At 46.1% G+C, this 22,897-nt stretch overlaps 2 protein-coding genes and 1 non-coding gene across 4 annotated transcripts; all 3 read left to right on the forward strand.

The window, feature by feature from the left end:
• Window positions 1-293: 293 nt before the first annotated feature.
• On the forward strand, window positions 294-387 carry trnai-uau (transfer RNA isoleucine (anticodon UAU)). The gene is made up of 2 exons: window positions 294-331; window positions 352-387. It is a non-coding gene; the product is annotated as a tRNA-Ile (tRNA).
• A 3,371-nt stretch (window positions 388-3,758) lies between these two features.
• Window positions 3,759-16,765, forward strand: ppm1bb (protein phosphatase, Mg2+/Mn2+ dependent, 1Bb). Of its 2 annotated transcripts, none has more exons than XM_029134376.3 (6): window positions 3,759-4,152; window positions 9,771-10,613; window positions 11,138-11,255; window positions 11,637-11,748; window positions 12,239-12,296; window positions 13,099-16,765. In XM_029134376.3, the coding sequence occupies exons 2-6, from the start codon at window positions 9,783-9,785 to the stop codon at window positions 13,426-13,428; spliced, it is 1,449 nt and encodes a 482-aa protein (XP_028990209.1). In that variant the 5' UTR covers window positions 3,759-4,152; window positions 9,771-9,782; the 3' UTR covers window positions 13,429-16,765. The 2 variants fall into 2 exon arrangements, with proteins under 2 accessions (XP_028990209.1, XP_028990210.1); XM_029134377.3 differs by having other exon boundaries at window positions 3,761-4,152; window positions 15,540-16,765.
• Window positions 16,766-16,910: 145 nt separating this feature from the next.
• six3b (SIX homeobox 3b) lies at window positions 16,911-21,630 on the forward strand. The gene is made up of 2 exons (XM_029134378.3): window positions 16,911-20,494; window positions 20,968-21,630. Exons 1-2 carry the CDS (start codon window positions 19,800-19,802, stop codon window positions 21,092-21,094), a joined length of 822 nt encoding a protein of 273 aa, XP_028990211.1. The 5' UTR covers window positions 16,911-19,799; the 3' UTR covers window positions 21,095-21,630.
• Window positions 21,631-22,897: the final 1,267 nt, after the last annotated feature.

Raw genomic sequence — 22,897 nt, forward strand, 5'->3', positions numbered from 1 at the left:
AAATTAGAAGCAGAGAAGAATTTAGACTGAACCTCAACGGTAAAAATATAAAGCACACACATTTTGTATTAATTGCGGGTAAGCGTGGCGATTCGGAGCTTTTTTGGGGGTCCCTGAAAGCAGCACGTGTACCACTCTGTCTGCTGGACTCTGCATCTGCGATCTCCGCGTCTCAACTGCTCTCCAGTAGTTAAACCGCCGCCTTGACGAAAAATACACGAAGCTGTCACGTTTTTTTCCCCCCTCCGTTCGGCAGTTTGACATGACGACATTTGTCGGTCGAGGAGTCCAAAGCTCCAGTGGCGCAATCGGTTAGCGCGCGGTACTTATATGACAGTATTCAGCAGAGCAATGCCGAGGTTGTGAGTTCGAGCCTCACCTGGAGCAGAGTTTTTGGGCTCACCTGGCTCCAAAGGAAGCGGGCCCTTTCTGTAGTGACGTCATGCATTGATCCCGAATTTATAGTGTGTATATTCAGGTACCATTGTGAATGCGTACACGCTCATATCCGCCTCTCATCACCTAAAGAGCTTTTTTATATGTCACCTAATTATATTGTAAATGCTCGACTTAAATCTAGCATACTTACAATGTATTATTGAAATAGCCTATATTGTTACATCAATATAATCAATCATAGATGTCACAAATTTACAACCACCACAGTTTGAAACGTGATGATAACGTATATAGTAAACTTACTCAATGTCTGTATTTGAGACTGGAGTGTATACATACATGGCACGTTGCTGCTAATATTTACTTGTCAGGTAAAATTTTTGATGAAAACCATTACATTTTGATATTTGGTATAACCTGGTTAACTAAAGGCCACTTTTCCTAAGTCATTTAAATTATGCAGAAACATTTTTCTTAGATAAAACTCATCAAAAAATGTTTGACCTTTGTCCACTTTTCTTCCTTCCATCGTTCCGCACTGCCTCATATCGGTCAACAAGTGAATGTGCCACTCTGGTGTAATACCAATATTCCACCACTAGAGGGAGCCATAGCTCAGATGTTGCGTCCGATCCTGCCACCTCTAGAACTCACGCTGAGCTAATATTTTCACGTACAGTACCCGTTTGTACTCTTTTCTTTGCATTAATTGAACAATTTGCCTTCCAATAACCACCATACCAACGAAAATTAAATTAAGCTTTTATACAAAGATTGAATGTATTATGCATTAAACAGTCATAAATCTAGACAATGGGAGCTAATGGAGGCCATTCTTGTCATTGTTGTTTGCCGATACAGACTTTAACTTTGGTGTGAACAAACATGTGAACACCACAACATTCTGTTTAATAAATGCATCTCAATATCTGTGTTTATGAAGACCCTAACACTGTCCCTGTCCAGCATTTTTACACACCATGTTATATTTGTGTGTGTGTGTGTGTGTGTGTGTGTTTGTGTGTGTGTGTGTGTGTGTGTGTGTGTGTGTGTGTGTGTGTGCATTCTGTGAATATTTGTGTGTGTGTGTGTGTGTGTGTGTGTGTGTGTGTGTGTGTGTGTGTGTGTGTGTGTGTGTGTGTGTGTGTGTGTGTGTGTGTGTGCATTCTGTGAATATTTGTGTGTTAGGTCTGTCACTCTAAGCCCTGTAAAGCTGGGAATGAACAAGCAGAAGATTGCAGTAATGACATGGCCCAGATGTCCTGGGTGCAGATCTCCAGGCTGAAAATGAGAGTGCAGATCAAGACCTCGTACCTCCTGTTGTCCCTCCCACCCACCTCCTTCCACCCAGCCTAGGATCACTCAGACTTTAGCCGCGAAGAGCATGTGTGTGTGTGAGTTTAAGATCACCCAGATTCATGTAAACGCAAGAGATCGGATTTTGTGTGCCACTTGTTCTTGGTGCTCCGGATTAGACGTAACAGTTTTTTAATTTACTTTCCTCAGCCGGCTGCATAAGACGCTAAAGCCTTAGCATCGCCCCACCACTGACCCCCAGTCAACCCCCTTTACCCCCCCCCCTCCCGCCACCGTTGTAGGGTATACTACCACCCTTCCCCCAAGGTGGCTGGTGGCTGAACAATCACACACGCCACCCTGGCAATAGGAACAATGGGCCACTTTACGCAATGAGAAGTGTGTGTGTGTGTGTGTGTGTGTGTGTGTGTGTGTGTGTGTGTGTGTGTGTGTGTGTGTGTGTGTGTGTGTCTCGGGCCTGAGGGGAAAGAGGACAAAAGACAAAGAGTTTAATATTTGGGATAAGCTGTGATTTAACATCCTCTGATCAGAGCAGACCGATCAAATTCTGCAAGTGATAATCCCTCATCTTAGAAAATTAAATAGCACTCTGCTGCTTCCCCTTTTGCCCGCTCACGCTCTCCCTCCTGCTGTAACATGCCCACACCCACTGGCATTTAAACAAGGTCTTAATCTGACCTGTGTCTCATAACTCTGGTTGCTTCCTCGCGGAGCTGTTTTGACATCTGATGAGTTTTTTATTAATAAGACGCACGTCTAATCCAGAGGGAGAAACACAAAATGACAACAGATAAGCCCTGCTTTCCCAAAGCTGCTGCCGCCACACACACACACATACACACACACACACACACACACACACACACACACACACACACACACACACACACACACACGTATCCACTGATATATTATCTGACTAAACATTTTTATATACATGCACTTGTGCTCTTGTTTATGCTTTAATCTCTAGTTTTATCGTTTGAGCCTACATTTCATTTCTTGTTATTGAGTAAATCACAAACATCTTTATTTATTATCTGTATGTGCAAGAACTGCTCCAGGCTGCTCGTAAAGCTGCTGATGTTGACTTTTATTTTGTCAGCAAGTGTTTTTGTTGCAGTTTTTGTTCATGCTTTATACGTACTTAGTCAAAGCTGTTTTAATAGTTGCATCACTTTAGAGTTTCCTCCACTGTGTGAACTAAAGGTTTTGCATCTGACAGTGTACATGGGAGACCTGGTCAAGTTGCCTCTGCAAAAGAGCCGCTGGCTTGGTATCAACTCTGGTTTCTTCACACCCTCTCTTTGTCCATTATGTTATGTGGAACCTGTTGACACGCCCATACATGTGTAGTTCCTAGGAATGAAGTGGTTACAGAAAATTATTATTTAATATAATTCTATGAATGTGGCACTCTAATATTTTTGTACAAAAAATCCCTGGTAGAGTTGTTTTTAATCTATTTTCTAGGAAGTATTAATAATAAAATTAATGAATTGACTCGTGGAATTTAGAAAAGGAAGCGAGAATTATTGTATTAATTTCTCTTCCAGTTAAATGTATTGTTTTATTTGCCAATCAAAATGATTAAAGTATACTTTTGATGTGGACTGTCGCAACACGCATCCCTGTCTCGCTTGAAGTTAGTCGCGCTTGTTTTCGACTCTAAGCTACTCGTGTTCCCCGTGAAAACTTACAAGCACACTGTCGACGGCGAAATGAAATCTAAATGAACCCAAATTTTGTTCCATGTATATTTTGAGTCATGTTGGACTAATCACATTAGCGAGCTCCAGCTGCAGCGTCTTACATTTTTATTTCAAGGCTAACTCCGCTTTTCCGAAAAGATTTCGGCGTACTCATGTAACGGCTACAAGCTTTCCCTGTAGCTTCGGTGCGTTGCACATCTTCGAGAGCAAACCAATCAAAATCTGTGTTGGATAGGGGCAGAGCTAATTGATGGGTTACGCAGCCAATTAAACGACGTTTTGCCGGAACGTTGCAGCCAATCACCAAGCATATGCCAAAAATAACACCTCCTCTTGTTCAGCACCCAAAGTCGAAGGATAGCTCTGGCCTTTCAATGGAAGAAAGTGCTAGATTTGTCAGTGTTGTATAATATAACCAATTGCCAGTGTCCATATTTGTTTTGGAGCGATCGGAATTGTCTTAATTTATTGTAAGACACAGAACTGGCGTCAAAAATGCGTAAAAATCAACGCTATCCAAGCAGGGAACCACCGAGAAAGGAATTATCGCCGCTCATCTGAGGCCATTCTCGATTATTTTAGTCAAATAAGGAAACACAACATAGCTAGCTAGCTAGCTAACATTAGCTCCGTAGATAGCTAGGTTAACGGCATATCTTCACACAAAAGCAGAAACCGGCAGATAATCAAGATTGGATCGACATTCGCACAGCAGCAGGAAAACGTAAGTAGCATGCTAATATGTGCGCTAACGTCATTAGCTAGAGTTTGTCAATCGAGGGAATTGCGTTGGCTCCAACCACGGCTAGCTGTGATGTTAGCATGTCAGCTAACGTTAGCTCACATCAATACACTAGCAGCTAGGCCTTTCCGTAGAGGCACCAGTGTTAAGAGGAACGGAGTTCAGCATGTGGTCAGTGGATTGGTATTTAACACAAAAACGCATTTTCAAAAACCGCCAGTTCGACCATGCTACATAGATTGTGTTGTGCAACAGCCTTAACGTAACGTTAGAAACGGAGCCAAAATAAAAGCTGGCCAATCAGCTGAAGTTTCTGGAGTAACTTGGAAACCGCCAATGTTTATATGCCTTTAATGACTGAAGCGAATTTAAAGTAACATAATGCAAAGAGCCAGGGGATTCATCGGCCTTGTGTTTAGTGTGGCCCAAAGCAAGCGATTGTAGCATGGTATAGGCGAGACTAGCTATAACTAGCTAATGACAGCTTAGCGGACTGTGTCATATGGGTGCTGGGGTACATGATGTTAGCTTGGCACTGTAATGGTATTTCAGACGATATATTTAAACAAGCTCACAGCCACCACACTTGCCACAAGTCGTCGTGTGTTCCATAGGTGACTATGTACTGATTATAATATCCAGGCTTACTGTCAATATGAGTAAACGCTCACTGATCGTTTATGACCTAAGTTAGGTTGTGTATACAAAGACTTAAGAGGGAAATCATACTCGCAAGTGTCCTTCTCACTTTGCTGCCTGTGAAGTCACTGTGTTCCACAATGTGACTCCTCCACTCTCAATCTCTACCACCTTTCTAAAAACCCAGTTGAAGTAATATATTATATATTAGTTTAAAAAGATTGAGCAGAAAAATAATCAAATAAATAATCATTCAAAATGAACAGTTAAACGAAAATGTTTCCCCGAGGATATTTACACAGTTGTTTAAATATTTTTTTTTGTTTTCTTACTAACTGTTAAGCTACTTGTACTTTCTATGACTGTAGCAAATTTAGCTTTCATGCATTTTTTTTGGTGCTATGTATTGCAATAAATAATATATGCCAGTTTTTACAGGTCCACATGTACATGGCAGTTGTGTAAAATGTTCTGGGTTGGTAGTGACAATAAATGTGGGTTTGCTTGTTAACACCCAACTGCGCTTTAGATATCCAACAGTACAAAAATATATGCACACATGTTCTAAACTTTCAGGCTATTTTAAAGATGTTGAGTTTTCATTACAAGGAACTCAGTTTTTCAGTAACTGACGCTCTCTAGTCCTGAGGACAAACAACAGCTGTATTCTTACTATGTTGGACACTGGATGTCAGATGGTCTCTGATGTGATCAGTGCCAACACAACAACTCAGTAATGCTCATATTGTAAACAATGCAGTAGAAAATGCTGAAAAGATTTATGCATGATTAGTTTGATTCAGTTTTTGAATGTATCAATGCTGTCAAAATGACAGGTTCAACTGTGCCTTTTAATTATTATTTTGCAGCCATATTATCCACTTAAGTCTAAATTGTGCTCCCACAGTCTCTTGTCATTTAAGCCAGCACTCATAGTAAACTTGTATTTCATCATTAATTTTGTATTGTGCAGTACTGAAACTTAGCCTGGAAGTCACCCTGCTCTCCTAGTCTAGCATATCAGGTTGCGATAAAGTGAACAGGTGACCAGTACATGACATCACTTAGTGTTGGGCTTGTGCCCTGAAAGTGAGATACGTGAGGAGTTGAGTCGCTGATAATCTTATCAGAGTCAGCAGTCATTGTGTGGACCTAAATACTAGAGGGCAGATGAAATGCAGTGTCAGTGGGAGACTGAGACCGTTGTCAAGCTTCTATTCAGTCAGACAGACATTAAGGCAGATTTTGTGATAGGCATTTATTATGGAAGGAGGAATATTATTGTGATGAAGGCAACTGGGTGACTTTTCCCTTTGATCCTAGCAGATACACTTTTTGTGCCGATCATTGATGAAGTGCTCTTTACATATATATATATTTGCTTAAGGGTAGAATGCAAATTAAATCGAGGTCAACAAGTTTTGTGTTTATTACACACACAATTGTTAATCATGGTTCATCTACTGTAGCTTTAATGTTTATATTACATACACTTATTCAGACCTCAGGCTTTCTTGGTTGTGACTTACTATTTCCACTATCTTTCCTTACTATCTCACAAACTGGCTTCTAAAGGAAGTCTTTATTCTGTTGCATGTTTTAGGGAGATTGTAGAATGAAACTATGTAGTCAAATCCAGAAAATCAGTTTGTAGCAAATCTGACAATCACATAATTGTTGCTGTAGTTCAGTCAAGCACAAATGCAAAAATAACTTTTGCCTCATGAACTTGATGTGTTCATAGTGAAATGAATTACTTCCTGTTCTAATTGCGTCTCCCTTCATGCAGTAATTGGTTGCATCATGAGTCACATTGAGCCCTGAATTGTTGGCGTGTGTGGTGTTTCTGAATGTTGGTTTGTATTCTGCTGACTGGTATGATCAGCAGTTTTATGATCAAACCTGGCAGTGCTGCTTGTAGGAAAAAGAAAAATGGAAGCAACTCAAGGCCACTATACATGACTATTTATTTACTTCAGTTTGAATGTATTTAAATGGGGTTGCTGAAAGGCTTAAGCTGCAACCAAACATACAGCTGCATCCCAGTGCAAAGATGTCTGCTTCAAAGTCTGAATTTCAAGTCTGAATCTGTCATAACTGCCTGATATGGCTTTCCCATTCCAGAGGCTTTTCCAAATGCAGTGAAATGGGACCCAGTGTGTCCACTGTAGCCCTCACTGACTACCTCTGCATATTGACAGGACCAATGTCAAGGGTATGCTGAAAGACGTGTAATGTTTGTTGAATGCTTCTACTAGCTGCCTGAATGAGTAACTGGGTAGTCCATAATGTACTGTTATGCTGACAGTATTTAGCACCCACTAGTCTGGCCGTTTGGTGGCAACACCTGGCTGATGTATTGAAGCAATTCTGAGCCAGCAAGGTGACAAGAGCTACTGAATAGTCCCAGTTCTACACACCTCCTGCAGGGTTGCACAACACAGTGTCACTCACACTCCATTGATGTTGGATTGGACGTTGGGTTTTGTATAGTATTCAGGAGTTTGCAGTGTGTAATGTGAGATTTGTTTTCTTAATACCTGCTTGATCTGAGTAGTGTAGTCTTTGCTTATTGCACTTCCAAGGTGTGTCATCATAGCTTGTACAGGGCCCCAGGGATGCATCTGCAGGTTTGAAACTCCAGTGTTGGACCCCTTATTAGTGACTGACCTGTTGGTTGGAGAGAATACATATCTGGCCCTTTATTTTATGCTTTATTAAATGAAATGTCTAAATTGTCCCCATCTGGGTGGACTCTCTGGCCTTCAGACTGTTGGCAAATGAAAATCAATCAAGACCCCGTGCGGCCGAGCGCATTCACATAGTGCTGGAGGCTGTGCGTTAACCTTGCTTCTAGGGTAGCAACTGATTCGAGTGCGAGTGCGCCTGCTGTCAGAGCAGCACTCGGGCTCTCTGCAGCGTTATGTAATCCCCAACCTACCGCTTCACTCTCCATAGCCACCGCTTTTTGGCCGACGCGCGTCTTTGCCTCGGACGCGTTGCTTTTGGCATACGGTCACCGCACACGTGACAGCAGTTTGAGGGTGTTAAATGGTTTGGAGCCACTTGTCTCAGCGGAGGTTTTATCTGCTCTTTGCTGTGTGCAGACCATTATGCCATTGTCAACCTGAGAAATCTCCTAGTATCCGCAGTCTCCTTTCAGGGTCCGGCTGCATTGACTGCTTTAATAGATAGATGATGCAACCCTGGTCTCTGTAACAGGCAGCTGAGAGTGTGTATGTGTGTGTTTCTTTTAGAGACATGTCGCTGAATGAAGCTTAGGCTGGATGTTTGCACTGTAGGGTGGGTGGTTGCTAGGCAATAGCAGTGTGTTTGTCTTATTTTTAGAGAGAATCACTGCTGGGGAACATAGCAGATTTCTCTTTCTCTCACACGTACAGTATGTGAACACACCTTTTTCCGCTCATGCTTGAGCGTAGAGGCCGGCGTTGAATGTCAGGAGCCGGTAGTACTGGCTAATGTGATTCTGTTAAAATAATAATGCTGGAGGAACGTAGTAGAAATGTGAATGGCGCGGCCCACTGCTCCACCCTGGACGTGAAATCTTAACCGGCCCGGCGTATTTATAGAGCGGCGTTTTCTCACACAGACAGCGTGACATGACACGGCACACATGCGCAGAGCAGACACAAACACACACGCATTCCTGGCCTCAAAGCAGCTGGAATCGCTCCTTACATGCGCCAGCCTTTTTTGGGCACATTCCTGTCGTGCTGTGTGTGCGTTCATGTAGGAGGTAAAGCCGAGCGGGGAATCGGCGTGAGACTTCGGGATCTCAGGAGCTCACGCCAGCTCCCGAAGCAACAGGACTACTGGAAAGTGGCTCCACGCTGCAGCTGTTGCTGACATTCAGGCCTAAACTGATTAGAATGATGGAAAAATATGATGATAGCAGTTGTAGTGTGGACTGTTTACAATACATAGCAATGATAGCAGCAGGTTCAGCCTTCTGCTGGAGGTGGTCAGGGGAGGGCTAACCTCAGCACCACCCCTTTTTCAGACCCTTTTTAAAGTATAGTTCATACCCACACTTCTCACTTCCACCCCCACACCAGCCGGTTTCTGTGGTCTCAAAGCGAGACGAGAACACGTGTGTCAAGAAGAAGTGGCTCAAAATCAGATTCTGACGGCCTCGGTTTATGTAAAAGCAGCTGACACGAGCCCTTGTCGGACAGAGATCCTGCTTGTTACCACCACCTTGACCCTTGACCGTGATGACTTTGCTTATTTACAGTAAACCCAGCTAAAGCCAAAACAAAGTGCTCGGGTGACGGCGTCCCTCACGTGGACGTGAACCTGAGCCTTTTTCTCATAGACCAACCAACCATCCAACCAAAGATGCTGTCCACCTGTCTCACCGCAGCACTAGTGATTAAGCCTTTGGCTAATTAGCTCTTGGTCACTGAGTGTGTGCTGGTCAGAAAAGGCTGAAAGGTTAGGGAAAAACAAAATGCTAATTCTTCAGTGAGCCTGCGTTCCCATTCAGCCCCTGCTAGGCGAGGATTTCAGCCTCTGCTGATTCATTAGTGTCACACTCTGGTTCCTGCCAACAGGTTACTAATGGTATTAGTTACCTCAGGTTCAGAGCGAGAGGCTCTGTGTGCACAAAGAAGCTTTGCATCCGCAGAGTAATCCCCAACGCCGTGGTTCCTCCTCTGCCATCTTTGCCTTGTCACACCATCCATTGAGTGATTAGAAGCACTCTGTAATAAGTGTAAGGCAGTGAGCTGAACTATCTTTACTGAGGACGAGGATTAGTATTAAAGTTGAATGTTATGAGTTTGATCATATAAACTGTTTGTTTGTAGGCTTTACTGTAATTATTCTTGTCAGCTGAATTACATTCATTGTACATTGTGTTGAGGTAATAGTAAAGCTATTGGTGAGAGATGGGGTCAAATAGTTTAATGATTATGCTCTGTTTTCTCATTCTTTTGCAGCTATAGGCAGCAATGGGTGCATTCCTGGACAAGCCGAAGACGGAGAAGCATAGTGCCCACGGGGAGGGCAATGGGCTGCGATACGGCCTGAGCTCCATGCAGGGTTGGCGGGTCGAGATGGAGGACGCTCACACAGCCGTGGTGGGCCTCCCCCACGGACTCACCGACTGGTCCTTCTTCGCTGTCTACGACGGCCACGCGGGCTCCCGGGTTGCCAACTACTGCTCCGGTCACTTGCTGGAACACATCTTGTCAGGAGGGTCCGACTTTGGCTCAGGACCGGGATCCGTGGAGGGCGTGAAGGATGGCATCCGCTCGGGCTTCCTGAACATTGACGAGTACATGCGCAGCTTCAGCGACCTGCGGCAGGGCCTGGACCGCAGCGGGTCAACGGCTGTGTGCGTGCTGCTCAGTCCGACCCACCTCTACTTCATTAACTGCGGCGACTCGCGGGCCGTGCTGAGTCGAGACAGCAAGGTGGGCTTTTCCACCCAGGACCACAAGCCCTGCAACCCCCGCGAGAAGGAGCGCATCCAGAACGCTGGCGGTTCAGTCATGATCCAGAGGGTAAACGGCTCCCTGGCCGTGTCCCGGGCCCTTGGGGACTATGACTACAAATGTGTGGATGGTAAAGGCCCCACAGAGCAGCTCGTGAGCCCCGAGCCCGAGGTGTGTGTGTTGGAGCGGGCGGCTGAAGGAGATGAGTTTGTGGTGCTGGCGTGTGATGGGATCTGGGACGTCATGTCCAACGAGGATCTGTGTGAGTTCGTGCGCTCACGACTGCTAGTGTGTGATGACCTGGAGAAGGTCTGCAACTCAGTGGTGGACACCTGTCTGCATAAGGTAAGTAGGACTGGATTTGCTTCAGTAGTAATACAGCTTATCAAATGCCTCCAAGTCTTTAATGAGGGGGAAAATTGGGTTTCCACTGAATAAGAGAATCTTTAACAAACAACAGCAAAGTTAATGAGTGATGAATAATGCATTATTGCATTCAAATCAGTCCTTGTCCGTTGACCTTCTTAGCATGAATTGCCACCTTGCCTTAGCTGAACTCTCCATCTTCTCCTTCTACGTGTCTTTTTGTGTCTTGAATACTCCCAAAAAGCAGCGAGTGCACACTGCTTAGTTATTTTTACCATACTGGCTGGGTAATCTCAAGTAACAGCCACACGCTGCCATAAATCACCCCCCGCTGCCTCTGCCTTTTGTGATGTACGTGACACTTTGCACTGGCGGAAAAAATCTTTTAACCACAATGACTTTTACAAGGTGCCGTTCCCTTTCGGTTGAAGGCCAGCGTCCTGTCGCGTCTGTTTGCTGTTGCAGCCAGTTCATTCTTGTGTCTCCGTCTGTCTATCCTGCAGGGGAGCAGAGACAATATGAGTGTGGTGCTGGTGTGTTTACCTGGAGCCCCCAAGATCTCAGAGGAGGCTGTGAAGAAAGAGGAGGAGTTGGATAAATACCTGGAGACCCGTGTTGAGGGTCAGCACGTGCCTCTGCACACCTCCACTATCATGACGCAGTTTGATTACTCTGAATTTACTGTCACAATAGTGTTGCAACCATAGCAAGAATTATAGATGCCTAATATGATGCACAGTTTGTTAGATTTTCTGTTCCTGCATTCTTTAATTTCTTTTAGGGTTAAGTGAAACAAGTGACCGCATACTGTTCTGAGTTTCTGTGTACATAATGGTGCTAGTACAAATATTTGAAATCAGTCTGTTGCTTAGGAATGCTTGAAATGGCAACTACTTGTGTGTTGGATAGTTCCAGGACGCTTTACCACCTGTTGTATACTGTCCAGCACTTGAACACTGCCTTAGTATGTAACGGTTTCTGTGCCCTTGTGTTTGTGTGTAGAGCTGTTGGCAAACTGTGGGGAGTCAGGGGTGCCTGACCTGGTGTCTGTCCTGAGGAGCATTGCCACAGAGAACATCCCCAATCTTCCACCTGGTGGTGGCCTGGCCAGCAAGTAAATGTTAAATAGTTTTACATCAGAACTTTAGTACCTTCACTGAATAAACCCTCGCTCAAAAAGTAGCTGTATGAGCTGTTACATGGCAGCTTTTTACATACAGTGACAGCCTTATAGCTGCAATAGAACGTGAAGGAACATTCGTTCGTCACGCTGAGCCTATTAAGACACTATATAAGAACAATACACCCCAAGCCATAATACAGGCTCCGTTTAATTCAAACCTGCCCACGTTGGTAACATCGCACTTTACACACTCCTGCTCTTAAAGCCTTAAAAACCTGAGCGTAGCTCTCATCAAAACACTTAAATGCACGTCTGAATTAAGACACTCTGTAGTCTCCTTATGCACGAAAAGCGGATACTCCCTTATCGTCCAAATTGCTTCCTCTATTATTATCTCAATCAATACACATTTGCAGAGGCTGTTTACACAATGTCGGGAGTTGTTCTCCTCTCTGAGCGGCGACCTGCGTTCTGTTTGCAGACGGAGCGTGATCGAGGCGGTGTACAACAAGCTGAACCCTCACAGAGAAGAGGAAGGGGTGAGTTGATCTTACGCAAAGCATCTCTCCTCTTCAACCTCTCCCCCCTCCATCCGCCACCCCCTCAACATGGTCTCATCAACTCACATCAGACCCAGAACAAGGACACTCTTTTGTGTTTGCTTGCGAGTGAGCGCTAGAATGAGAGTAAATGAATGTGGTTAAGGTGTGAAAGAAGCTGGAAGGCATAATGAACGGTGCAAGCTCCGTAAAGCTCTGTCGGCTACTGCATTAAAAAGCATTGACGCTCCGCGCGGGCAGTTTTAATTTCGCATTTATAACTGAAAAAGCTGTTACGTTGGTGGTAGATTCGAGCTTATTGATGATAAAAAAGCAGTTTACAGCAAGCAGATTCCTGGTGCACACGAAGGAGCACTTACTGTTAGTGTAGTTACATTCACAGGTAAATTTTGAGTGAGGTCTTATTCTGAAGGAGGAATCCATGTCATAGTGTGTGAGTGTACCTGTCGTCTTAATGTCAGCCGAGTCTTGACTTGCAGGCTTTTTTCTCTGGGCTGTGTGGGTGCTGACCAAACCCCTCCCATCCTCTGTTACACCACACAGCGAATATCACAAAGGCTTGTTGCTCACAGGGTCAGAGGTAGTGTAAGCATGGAGCTGTCCCGTTGGTGCAAGCGTCTCCGGCACTGTCACCAGACTGTGTAGTAGATGTTAATGTGACAGTGATGTAAGTGTTGTGTTGCTGCCTGTTAGGTGTGTAGGTGTGTGTGTGTGTGTGTGTGTGCGTGTTTGAGTTCATGAAGCGTGCCTGCAGAGTCTGACCCCTGGCGTGTCACCTCAGGCCTGTGCGGGGGGAGAGGAGGAGGAGGAGGAGAGTGAGGAGGGAGGTGGCAGCACGGCGGCGCATCTGCTGGAGGCCCTGCGGCAGTTCCGCCTGCAACACCGGGGGCAGTACCGCACGGTGCTGGAGGAGTCGCTGGCCACATACCACCTGCGGGGGGAGAGCGCCAAGGAGTGCAGGAGGAGCAACGACGACGCTGGCGACTGCCACGGCCAGGAGCAGCCCGCCTCCCCTCCCTCTCCCCCCTCGCCCCCGCCCTCACCCGCCATTGCAGAGCCGGAGGCCGGCCCCGATGCGCCCGCCCCCGAGGCTGATCCCCCCTCTGACTGAGCGTCCCACCCCGTCCACTGTGTTCCGACCTCTCCCTCCTCTGTGCTCGTCACAGAACTTGAACGGACATGTCGGCGGGTTCTGCTCAGTCACTGCAGCGCTGGCTTTCTTAGTGGACGACCACGCCGGTCCTCTGTCTATTCAAGTTCTGTCCCGGAGCCACACATCCGTCCTCCTGTCTGAGGACGGTTACTTTTGTTGTTTTGGTTCCTCCGTCCACCTTGCCAGCCACTTTTAAAGCGTAACCACACACAAAATAGAAAATGATTCTTATTTGGAGCAAAAGTGGCTGGTGAGAGCAAAGGTGAACCTGCACCCTAAGACCTTCATGTACCAGCTCTGGCTTCTGGCTGATTTCCCATCCACCCCCCCCCCCCCCTCTCCCAATCCCCTTCTTGCAGTACATAAACGAACTGGCAAAGAAAAGCCCAGGAGTCCCAGAGCAACAGCGCTGTCTCCTGGCCGCCTCCATCTACAGACTCAACACACTTTATCTGTGTGTGTGTGTGTGTGTGTGTGTGTGTTTGTGTGTATGCGTGTGAGACTGAGTGACCGAGCAACAGGCCAATCATCACTACCGCACTGTGGCACGTTCAGCAATGTTGGGTTGTTCAGCTTGGTCTGGGGTCAGAAGGAAGTGTGCGGAACAAAGTTAGTCTGAGTAACAATTAAATTTAAATCCTTCTCTACAACACGTTGTGGCATCGGGCAACACAGGGACAACACATCAACATTTTTGTATTGAATGAAAACTTAACTTGTCCCCAAATTCCAAGTGGTCCATTTTTGTGCCATACTTTGTGTTGCACTGACGTGTGTGTGACCTTAACTTTGTCTTAGAGATGTGGCTTCAGAGACAATTTAAGACCTTTTCTATTTATTTTGTTGTTAGCACACATGTAACAGCAACTACAATGGAACATGATGCAATAGTGGCCCGCGTCATCTTATCATCCTTCATGTGTTACTGACCACTGAGTGTAGGTAGTTTCATAAATTGTAGCCACAAATATCGATCGATTCGATCCATTAGCAGCCGCTCGATTACTGTGTTGCTTATCGTGATCAGGAGAACGTCCCCTCTGTTGATCTATAACATGTACCTTCCTAAACGTGATCACAACTGAATGTGTCTCATGCCAGCAGCTGATTAGTGTTGAAAGTTTTTTCTTTTTCTTTAAATAATGTTTCCACTACTCATGCTGTCAGCTGCTATTATTAACTCACTAGTGTCACAGCTTGACAGATTAGGTCACAATATCACAACTCTTACCTCGCTGTGAAACTTTAACCCCCAACAAACTGCTGCGCATAATGTTTACTCCTTGTTGGAGAGCAGTCGTTGTGTATAATGCCATGTAACCACTGCCTCTGGTAATGCATGCACTGCACTATCTTCAGTATCTAAGGCACTTAACTACCAGAGGGGAGGATGTGATAAAGATTGTGTGTTTGTGTGTGAGGTGTGTTTGTGTGCGACCATGTGGGCCAAATCAGTCCTGCACAGTTCAAAGCATCAAATGAACAAATAAAGATGATTTGAGGTATAATGGAACAATGTGTCACGTGTATGTATGTATGTATCATAGTGAGCATGTCTCACTGCAGCCTTTTGTCTTTAGGCCTTTCACCACATGCAGCTGTATGTTGTAGGTCAGGGTTGTGGTAACACAAATCAGGAAGTCACGTCTCCATTCAAACGCTAATGTCGCCGTCGGAGCTCAAGGTAAAGCGTTCACAGTCAGTCGGGCGCCGTTCTTTTGCTCCTGGGGAAGTTCTTAAGTCCTCAGCTGTTTCACAGCTTTAACTTTCAGGTATGAAACTGTCAGACAGAATAAAGGCCCGCTGCTGCGTTGCATGAGCTGCTGGCGGGAGGATGTGTAGACTGTAGGGACTCCATTCTCTCCATTCCTTCACTGTTTTTCAGTTTGACTGTGGCCTCGTGATTCTCCGCAAGGTGAGTCACCCGAGGGCTGAGTTGTGGTTGTGTTAACATGCAGGCTGGGCCGGGACCTTTGTGTCCACCTGTGTTTAAGGTGGAGGGAGCTGTGTCCAAAGCAAAGAGAGAGAAGCTAACCCACCCCTTTCTCATGTTTTGTTTTCATTCACAGAGTGCTGGTGAGCTGGAGGACCCCTGGTAGCCGCGGCAACGGCCCCAGTCTCCTCCCGGTGATCAGTGCATCCGCCCACAGGGGGAGCGTCTCTCCATTACGCCATGTCTCTCTCCACTAAAAGAAGACATGTGGTGTGTGTGTTGGAGTGCGTGAGTGCGTGTATGTTGGTCGCGTGTGTGTTCGCAACAGTGGGATAAAGACAACAACTACACATGCATTCTGCTTTAAACCTGGAGAAAAAAAACATGTTGAGATTTTATGAACTGAAACATTGTGATGGTAGAGAAGATTTCTTTTTTTTTTTTTTTTTACCATTGAGGTGTTTTTTTTATTTCTTTTCTTGAATGTTGACACCTGACTTCACAGTGACATGAGGACCTATGTGTGTGTGTGCGTGTGCGTGCGCGAGTGTGAGTGTGACAGTTGAGGTTGTGAGTGTTTCGAAGAGGGCCAAGAGAAGAGCTGCGGTGGATAAAGACTTTGTATGTAAATCTTCTTCTCCTGGACTTTCTTTGTGCTTCTGGGTCTGATAATTGCCTAACACCCTTGCTTCTCCCCCCTCTTTAAAGACACGCACACACATACACACGCACGCACACACCAGAACCATAAACACCCCCCACTTCCACCTGTGCACGTATGTGATGTGCCACCTTTGCAGGGCACTGCATGAGGACATTGGTTCTACATATACAGCTATGTGGTTTTCTAGTTGACCTGATTGGACGGCCATTGGTTGAGAGCGACTGAACCCAGAGGATCTCTGGACTCTGATTGGCTCCTCTTGTTTTTTTTTTCTTGCTCATACCATTAGGATAATGACGATGATAATCATGATGGGGAAATAGGAAGTTATCTAGTTCACTGAAGAGCCGAGTGCAAGTTGGACTCATGGATACAGACTGGGGGGGAGGGGGGGCTGTTGTATCACTGGTTGAACCCCGTGTAGGAGGAAGAGTTGGGTCAGGATGCCTCTCTCACCTCCCTCCCTACAACACTGTTCGAGTTGTCTGTGGCGGTGGACTGTCCTGACGGAGGATTTTTTTTTTTATGTTGTCCACGAGGTTACTAGCTGCTCGCTGTGTAGAGTGAGTGAACTCCCTGTTTTAACCCTGTTGCTGGTTCTCAGACTGCATTGGTAATGTTTGTATTGCTGTTGTTTGATTGCACTCACATTTGATTACAGAAAGCGTATATATATGAAATAAAATACCTGCCAAGGACCCAATGGTTGCTGCATGTTTTAATAACGCACCACTTCAGGATGTGTCTGACTGTGTGTAACCTGCCAGTGCGTTTTCACAGCAGATCTAGAACAAGCCTGTCTGTGTTGAAAACATTAATGTTGCTGCAGTGAGTCAAGAAATGAAAATACCTGCACATACAGAGGAAGAAATGTTCCCAAATCATTGTTAGTGCAGCACTGATGCCGCCTCCCTGCTCCACAACCACTGTCTGCTCCGTCACTACCATAATTTGATCATAATCCCTAATCATAATCACCTCGTATCTTAAAGGTGTTCTCAATCTGGACTAGGATTATGGGATTGCGGAGCGTGTGTTAGACTGTGAATGAGCGATCCGAATCCAATCCGGTGCTGAATTTAATTTGATGATGGCGGTGCTACTGATTCACCCGCTGGACCTACTTTAAGCCTGATATTTGGAAAACAATAGACACTGACCTGCTAAAATTCAGTTTGTGCTCCTCTGCGTCGCCTTTAATCTCTTTAATTTGTTTTTAGAGAACGACACAGGGATGATAAATCAGGTGTCCGTCAGCTTTGGGCCAGACACAATAAAGTATTTACAGATTTAAAGACTTCGATTACCTTTGTCTGTAAAGGCATTGCATTGAATTTATTCATGCTTTCCCTAAAATGGCATTACAAGTGGCCTGATTGCGCCTAACACAACAAACCCGCTGCTGAACTCAGGCCCTGGGCCGGAGCAGCGGTCGCTGGGGATTCCAGCGTGACACACAACACAGTCACGGCTCTCTGAAATGTGTGCGCGTGCGCCTCTGTTCGTGTGTCTCAGCATATGATTTTGAGTGGAGTCATTTAGCAGATGAGCGTGTGGCCATTGTTAGGGGGATAATCTGGCTCTTGCTGCTCAGATAGGTTAACATGCTGCGGATTAGACCGGATTACCCCCATCCATACCAGACAGGACAAGGACCGGCCCCCACCCCTCCCCTCCTCTTTTCACTTATTCTGACCTCTCGGTAATTTCATTTGATCATCATTTTATTCCTTCCTTCCTTTTAGTCCCAACGTGTCTGTTTTTTTTTTTGTTGTCATCTGTTCTGTTCTTGTCTTTGGTCCAGTTTAGCTTGTTGTTCAATAGTTTTGGATCGCTTTGCGTATTTCTTAATTCGTTGTGCGTCGTCTATCTTTAGAACAACCCTCCACTCACACCAGTAGGTCCTTCAGTTATATGTGAGGATGAAGTGAGAAAACCTGACTCCAGCTGTAGTTGTGACGTTTTTCATTCAAAACACTCCAAGTGGTAAGACAACACTAAGAACACACTACAATGGTGTAATTACTGCCTTCACATCCAGCCTAGTTAACTTAATCTGCAGTTTTAAACCAAGGGAACTGTCAGTCCTGTGTATATTCCTCTATTAGTTTGCCTTTTGGTGTTTGTTTAATGTGTAGATACCTGTTTGTTTGCATCCCAGGACTGCATCCCTATTGTTTTCTGCAAAAACATCTCCAGATGTTCCAGCACTGGTGCAGCTGAACTAATGCATCATTATTAAAAAAAAAAAAAAAAGTTGGATTACCTTCGAGGTATTGAGTTGCAAACAAGTCCGAGTGCAGGATTAGAAAGTCAGGTACAGTTACCTGTCCTCCTCAGGGGGCGTAAAGCGGTGGCCACACACACAACATAACACAAGGCCATCTCCATCTGTCCACATGTTCTTAAGTTGGACCTGAATCTATATGACGCGAATGAAGAATGATGTGCTGACAATATCAGAGCATTATCCACCTAGTCACTCCATCCATCTCAGTCTGCTATAATATACCCCCCTCAGTCCTCTCTTTGGGAAACCATTATGTACTGGACTCTATTGGAGCCCTGTTGGTGCACAAAAGCACAACAAAGACTCAGGAAGTGATTAGTGGCTTAACGAGGAGGAGGCTTTGGGGGGAGTTGATAGGGGCTCCACAGACTCTTCCGTGAGATGGAGGGAGGGGGTTAAGGTTTCAGGGCTTAAGGGGTCAGTGTTAAGTTGTGGAGGTCAGTGGAGGGGTTAATTAGGAGCGGGGCTTTTGTTTATGGGGGATTAGGAGAGGCCGAGGCCATTCACTTTCTTGCTGTGTTGCTCCAGCCACCCTGGAAGTGTCACCCACCTCCTTTTTAGCCAGCGCCCCTCTCCCTCCTCCTCGCTGCTAATTGTCCGGGGCCCTGAAAGGAGACGCTGCAGAATTATCTTAATTGTCACCATTACAGCACACTCGGCCCATTCACAACACAGCGCACACCTCACGTATGTCCCCTCAAGTGTGTTTGCTGCGTCTTTTCAACTCGTGCTGTGAAGGACAGACGCAGACGCCAGTATGTATCTGCAGTGAGCTGCAGGGGTGCCGCACTAAACGCACAAGCATATGGCCCAGGGCGGCCAAAATGTGTTAATGCTGATTGAATATGCTGCTCGATTAGACTAACGTTAGCGGGATTTATGGGCGGATGCTAATCCAGTGTAGCAGAATGGAGCTGCAGCGCGGCTTATCTCTCAATTTGGAGATATTAGAGAACAGAAGAGTGATTAGAGTGACAGGAGATCACTAAGGGAAACATACGCTGTCGGGTCCGGGTGAGATTTTCAATCACACCTGGTGCCATTCACATATTAACGCTGCAAGCTGCTTACGGGGAGTTATGAGGTTTGGCCGATCACAGTGATGACATCTCCAAAAGATCACCGTCACTGCTTCATGTTGTTCCTGCTATGAATGAATGAGCTATCTGGCGTGTGTTTATGTAATTGTTCTCAGATGAAAAGCAGCGGGGAAGGGGCCGTCTGTGTTCAGCCTGTGCGTAAAGGGAGAGAGATAAATCCTCCGTTTGATTGACAGTGCTGCCATGGCAACCCCGCATCCCCTCCAGGGTGTCCAATGAGAAGTCGGACTCAGGGTCCCTCCCAGACTCCCAGGTGAGCTAAAGAGTGAGACTTCAGCGGATTTGTGCCAGACTCCTTCTGACGCGCGCGCGCTGCGTTCGTGGCTTCACACTCGCGTCAAGATGGTTTTCAGGTCGCAACTCGACTTTTTCTCAGCTTCCCGGCTGCTTCTGCCGCACTTCGCGGAGGGGCCCCCTCTCCTCACGCGCTCCCACTCCCCGGACGACTCCCCCGCCGCCTGTCCCCCGCTGGCCCTCCCCGGACTCTGCTTTTCGGCCGCGCAGATCGCCAGCGTGTGCGAGACCCTGGAGGAGACCGGGGACATTGAGCGGCTCGCGCGCTTCCTCTGGTCGCTCCCGGTGACCGCCGACGGCCGCGACTCCATCTCCGAGCACGAGTCCGTGCAGCGGGCTCGCGCCGTCGTGGCGTATCACACAGGTAGTTTCCGCGAGCTGTACCACATCCTGGAGAGCCACCGCTTCACGCGCGCCTCCCACGGGAAGCTGCAGGCCATGTGGCTCGAGGCGCACTACCGGGAGGCGGAGAAGCTGCGCGGGCGCGCGCTCGGACCCGTGGACAAGTACCGCGTCCGGAAGAAGTTCCCGTTACCGAGGACCATCTGGGACGGAGAGCAGAAGACGCACTGCTTCAAGGAGCGCACGAGGGGGCTGCTGAGGGAGTGGTACCTCCAGGACCCCTACCCAAACCCCGGGAAGAAACGGGAGCTGGCGCACGCCACCGGACTGACGCCCACGCAAGTCGGCAACTGGTTCAAAAACCGGAGGCAGAGGGACCGGGCGGCTGCGGCCAAAAACAGGTCGGTGGCGTTGTTGGGGTTGATGGGTGTTTTAGTAGTTTTCAGCAGGACGCACGCCTTGGTTTCAGGACCTAGTAGTATGAAGCGAGCAGCAACTGTCTAAAATTTAACTATTGATCATCCGTTAAAGCGGTTCATTCCCTCCTGGGGGCAAATGGTTCTCCACAGTCGGCCAAGGTTGTGCGTAAAGAGCCGTTCATGCGTAAAAGCGCGCGGCTACTCAGCTTTTAGGTTTTCATTTTCCCCCAAATCACTGCTCGATCCTTCTTGAGCTCTTAGTAGTTTACTTCAGGGTCACTGTGCGGGTCACTCATCCGACAGTGAAGGCAACTGCATCCTTAGACTGCATGGGCACACTTCTACATAAAACGTATTTGAGTATTTATTTTATTTTTAGATTTATTTCTGTTACTTCAGAATAAATAAAACCGGTGCTTTGTTTAATGGCTCTTTCGCTTTGCTTTTATTCTCAGGTTGCAGCACCACAGGATGTGTCCAGGCGCTGCACGTGGAGAGTGCAGTCCTGACGGGAGCAGGGAGCGGGCGGATGGACAGACTCTGCTCTCAGTAACAGACAGCGACTCTGATTTGGATGTGTAACACTTTCAGTCTGTGCGTGGACCTTTCAGGAAGCCTGTGATGGTCTGGAGAACTATGGGGGATGTGAAGGAAAGGCCGCTCTGGGTTCGGGTTGTGTTGTAAACACAGGTTACATGAACAGACTATGCAGGCATATTTTTGACATTTACCCGAGTCTCTGGACGACGGTGCACATCTGTTCACCCAGCATTCACCTTCAGTCCAGTGAAGCAGACTTCAACCCAGGGACCTCCACACAGGAGGACGTCTACAGCCTAAAACCTGGCTATGAGCTGCAGTTATCACTCCTGTTTTTTATAGGTGCATGTTCATATATAAGTAAAACTAGCTGTTCCTTTAGAATTTCCTGAAGGCCCCTGGACGTCCACTATTGTAGACAATCAACTAACACTGCTGCCTACCTCCCTGTCCTGATTATGGACCTTTCCTGTTTGTTCTTTTACTGTATTTAAGTTTCACTGTGCAGTCTGTGTGTGGGGTATGACTGCTAATGCTCCAATAGTTTTTTGGTATTTTATATAAATAAAATTATTTAAATTAAACTATTACTGCGCCTGATTTTGTTTGTTTGTGTGTGTGTGTGTGTGTGGGGGGGTTTAAAAAAGATTTTTTTTAAAAAATGTGGTAGCAATTCTCTAAGGAATTAACGTCCTACCTTTGTAGTAACGGACATCACACATTGCTGCAGGTCACTTTTTAATTCGGTTCTGCATTAAGGCTGCAACGTGACGACACAATAGCGCCACCCAGTGGTCAACGCAACCCTTGTTTGTGGAATGACCTATAACACGATTCACTTCTACTTTTAGTGTATTGTGTTTAGTTGTCTCAACACAATAAATACAGACTTCATGAAACATGTAAAGAAAAGGTAAAACGTTCATGTGCTAAGCTTTGAGAAAAATACCGCGACGTGTTCTGTTCCATTTGTTAAGATGCTGTTTATATATTGTTAAGATAGTAATAAAACAGCTAACACCCGATTCAAGTGGCCGACGAGGAGCACATGGCGTTACGGAGCGTATGTAAACGCGGCACGAGGTGACGTCACCAACCAGGAAGCAGGATCAACCCAACAGTACGTTTGAGCAGCCAGCAGGTGGCGCAGCTCGTTCAGGCTCAATCATGTTTATATGGATGAACTTTCCTTCTCTTCCTCATCCTGATCAATATGTTAATGCATAATTATTGTATTATTGTAATGTGAATATTATAATTATTTTATATTGTATTGGTTTGGTAAAATGCTAAATAATATTTTACTGTAAGATATATTTGACTTACTTAGGCAATAATTTCAAAGTTTAATGAGCACTATTAACACACATTTTGAGGCAAAAACTATACAGAAACAATACATTTTAGCTCTGTATTAGAATTAAAACATATTGTGAATATTCTGGCTCACCTTTTGCACATCTGTCCAAACAGCATCATTAACTTATTATCCACCCCTTTATCCCAAATTATTATCTCTTACTGTAACTGTAACTATTCGCTAGTTTTAATACATATCATTCAGTGTATGCGTCAGGAGTCAGTAAACTGCGTTTCATCGTGAAAAACCCAACAAGAACCCAATCCTACTGCTCCATCAACCTGCAGGGGCCCGTGTTCGCGCAGCCCGTCTCCACTGCCTCTTGCTCTGTTCTTCATGTGCGTCTGTGACCACGCATAGGGACGGACTGATTGACTGCCTCCAACGGCCGTGCGGCCGTGACACGCTTAAACACGCACGCATGCACGCACACGCTCCATGCCTGCGGGTGAATTCCATCCCCCTCTTGGTCTCCAAAAAACACC

The sequence above is a fragment of the Betta splendens genome, chromosome 19, assembly GCF_900634795.4.
Source record: "Betta splendens chromosome 19, fBetSpl5.4, whole genome shotgun sequence".
In the NCBI taxonomy this organism is placed as follows: Eukaryota; Metazoa; Chordata; class Actinopteri; order Anabantiformes; family Osphronemidae; genus Betta; species Betta splendens.

Coding starts and splice junctions, on each gene's coding strand:
- six3b (XM_029134378.3), top strand. CDS start 19,800: ATGGTTTTCAGGTCGCAACTCGACTTTTTCTCAGCTTCCCGGCTGCTT. Junction 20,495..20,967: donor GCGGCTGCGGCCAAAAACAG/GTCGGTGGCGTT, acceptor TTTTATTCTCAG/GTTGCAGCACCACAGGATGT.
- ppm1bb (XM_029134376.3), top strand. CDS start 9,783: ATGGGTGCATTCCTGGACAAGCCGAAGACGGAGAAGCATAGTGCCCAC. Junction 10,614..11,137: donor TGGACACCTGTCTGCATAAG/GTAAGTAGGACT, acceptor TCTATCCTGCAG/GGGAGCAGAGACAATATGAG. Junction 12,297..13,098: donor CTCACAGAGAAGAGGAAGGG/GTGAGTTGATCT, acceptor GTGTCACCTCAG/GCCTGTGCGGGGGGAGAGGA.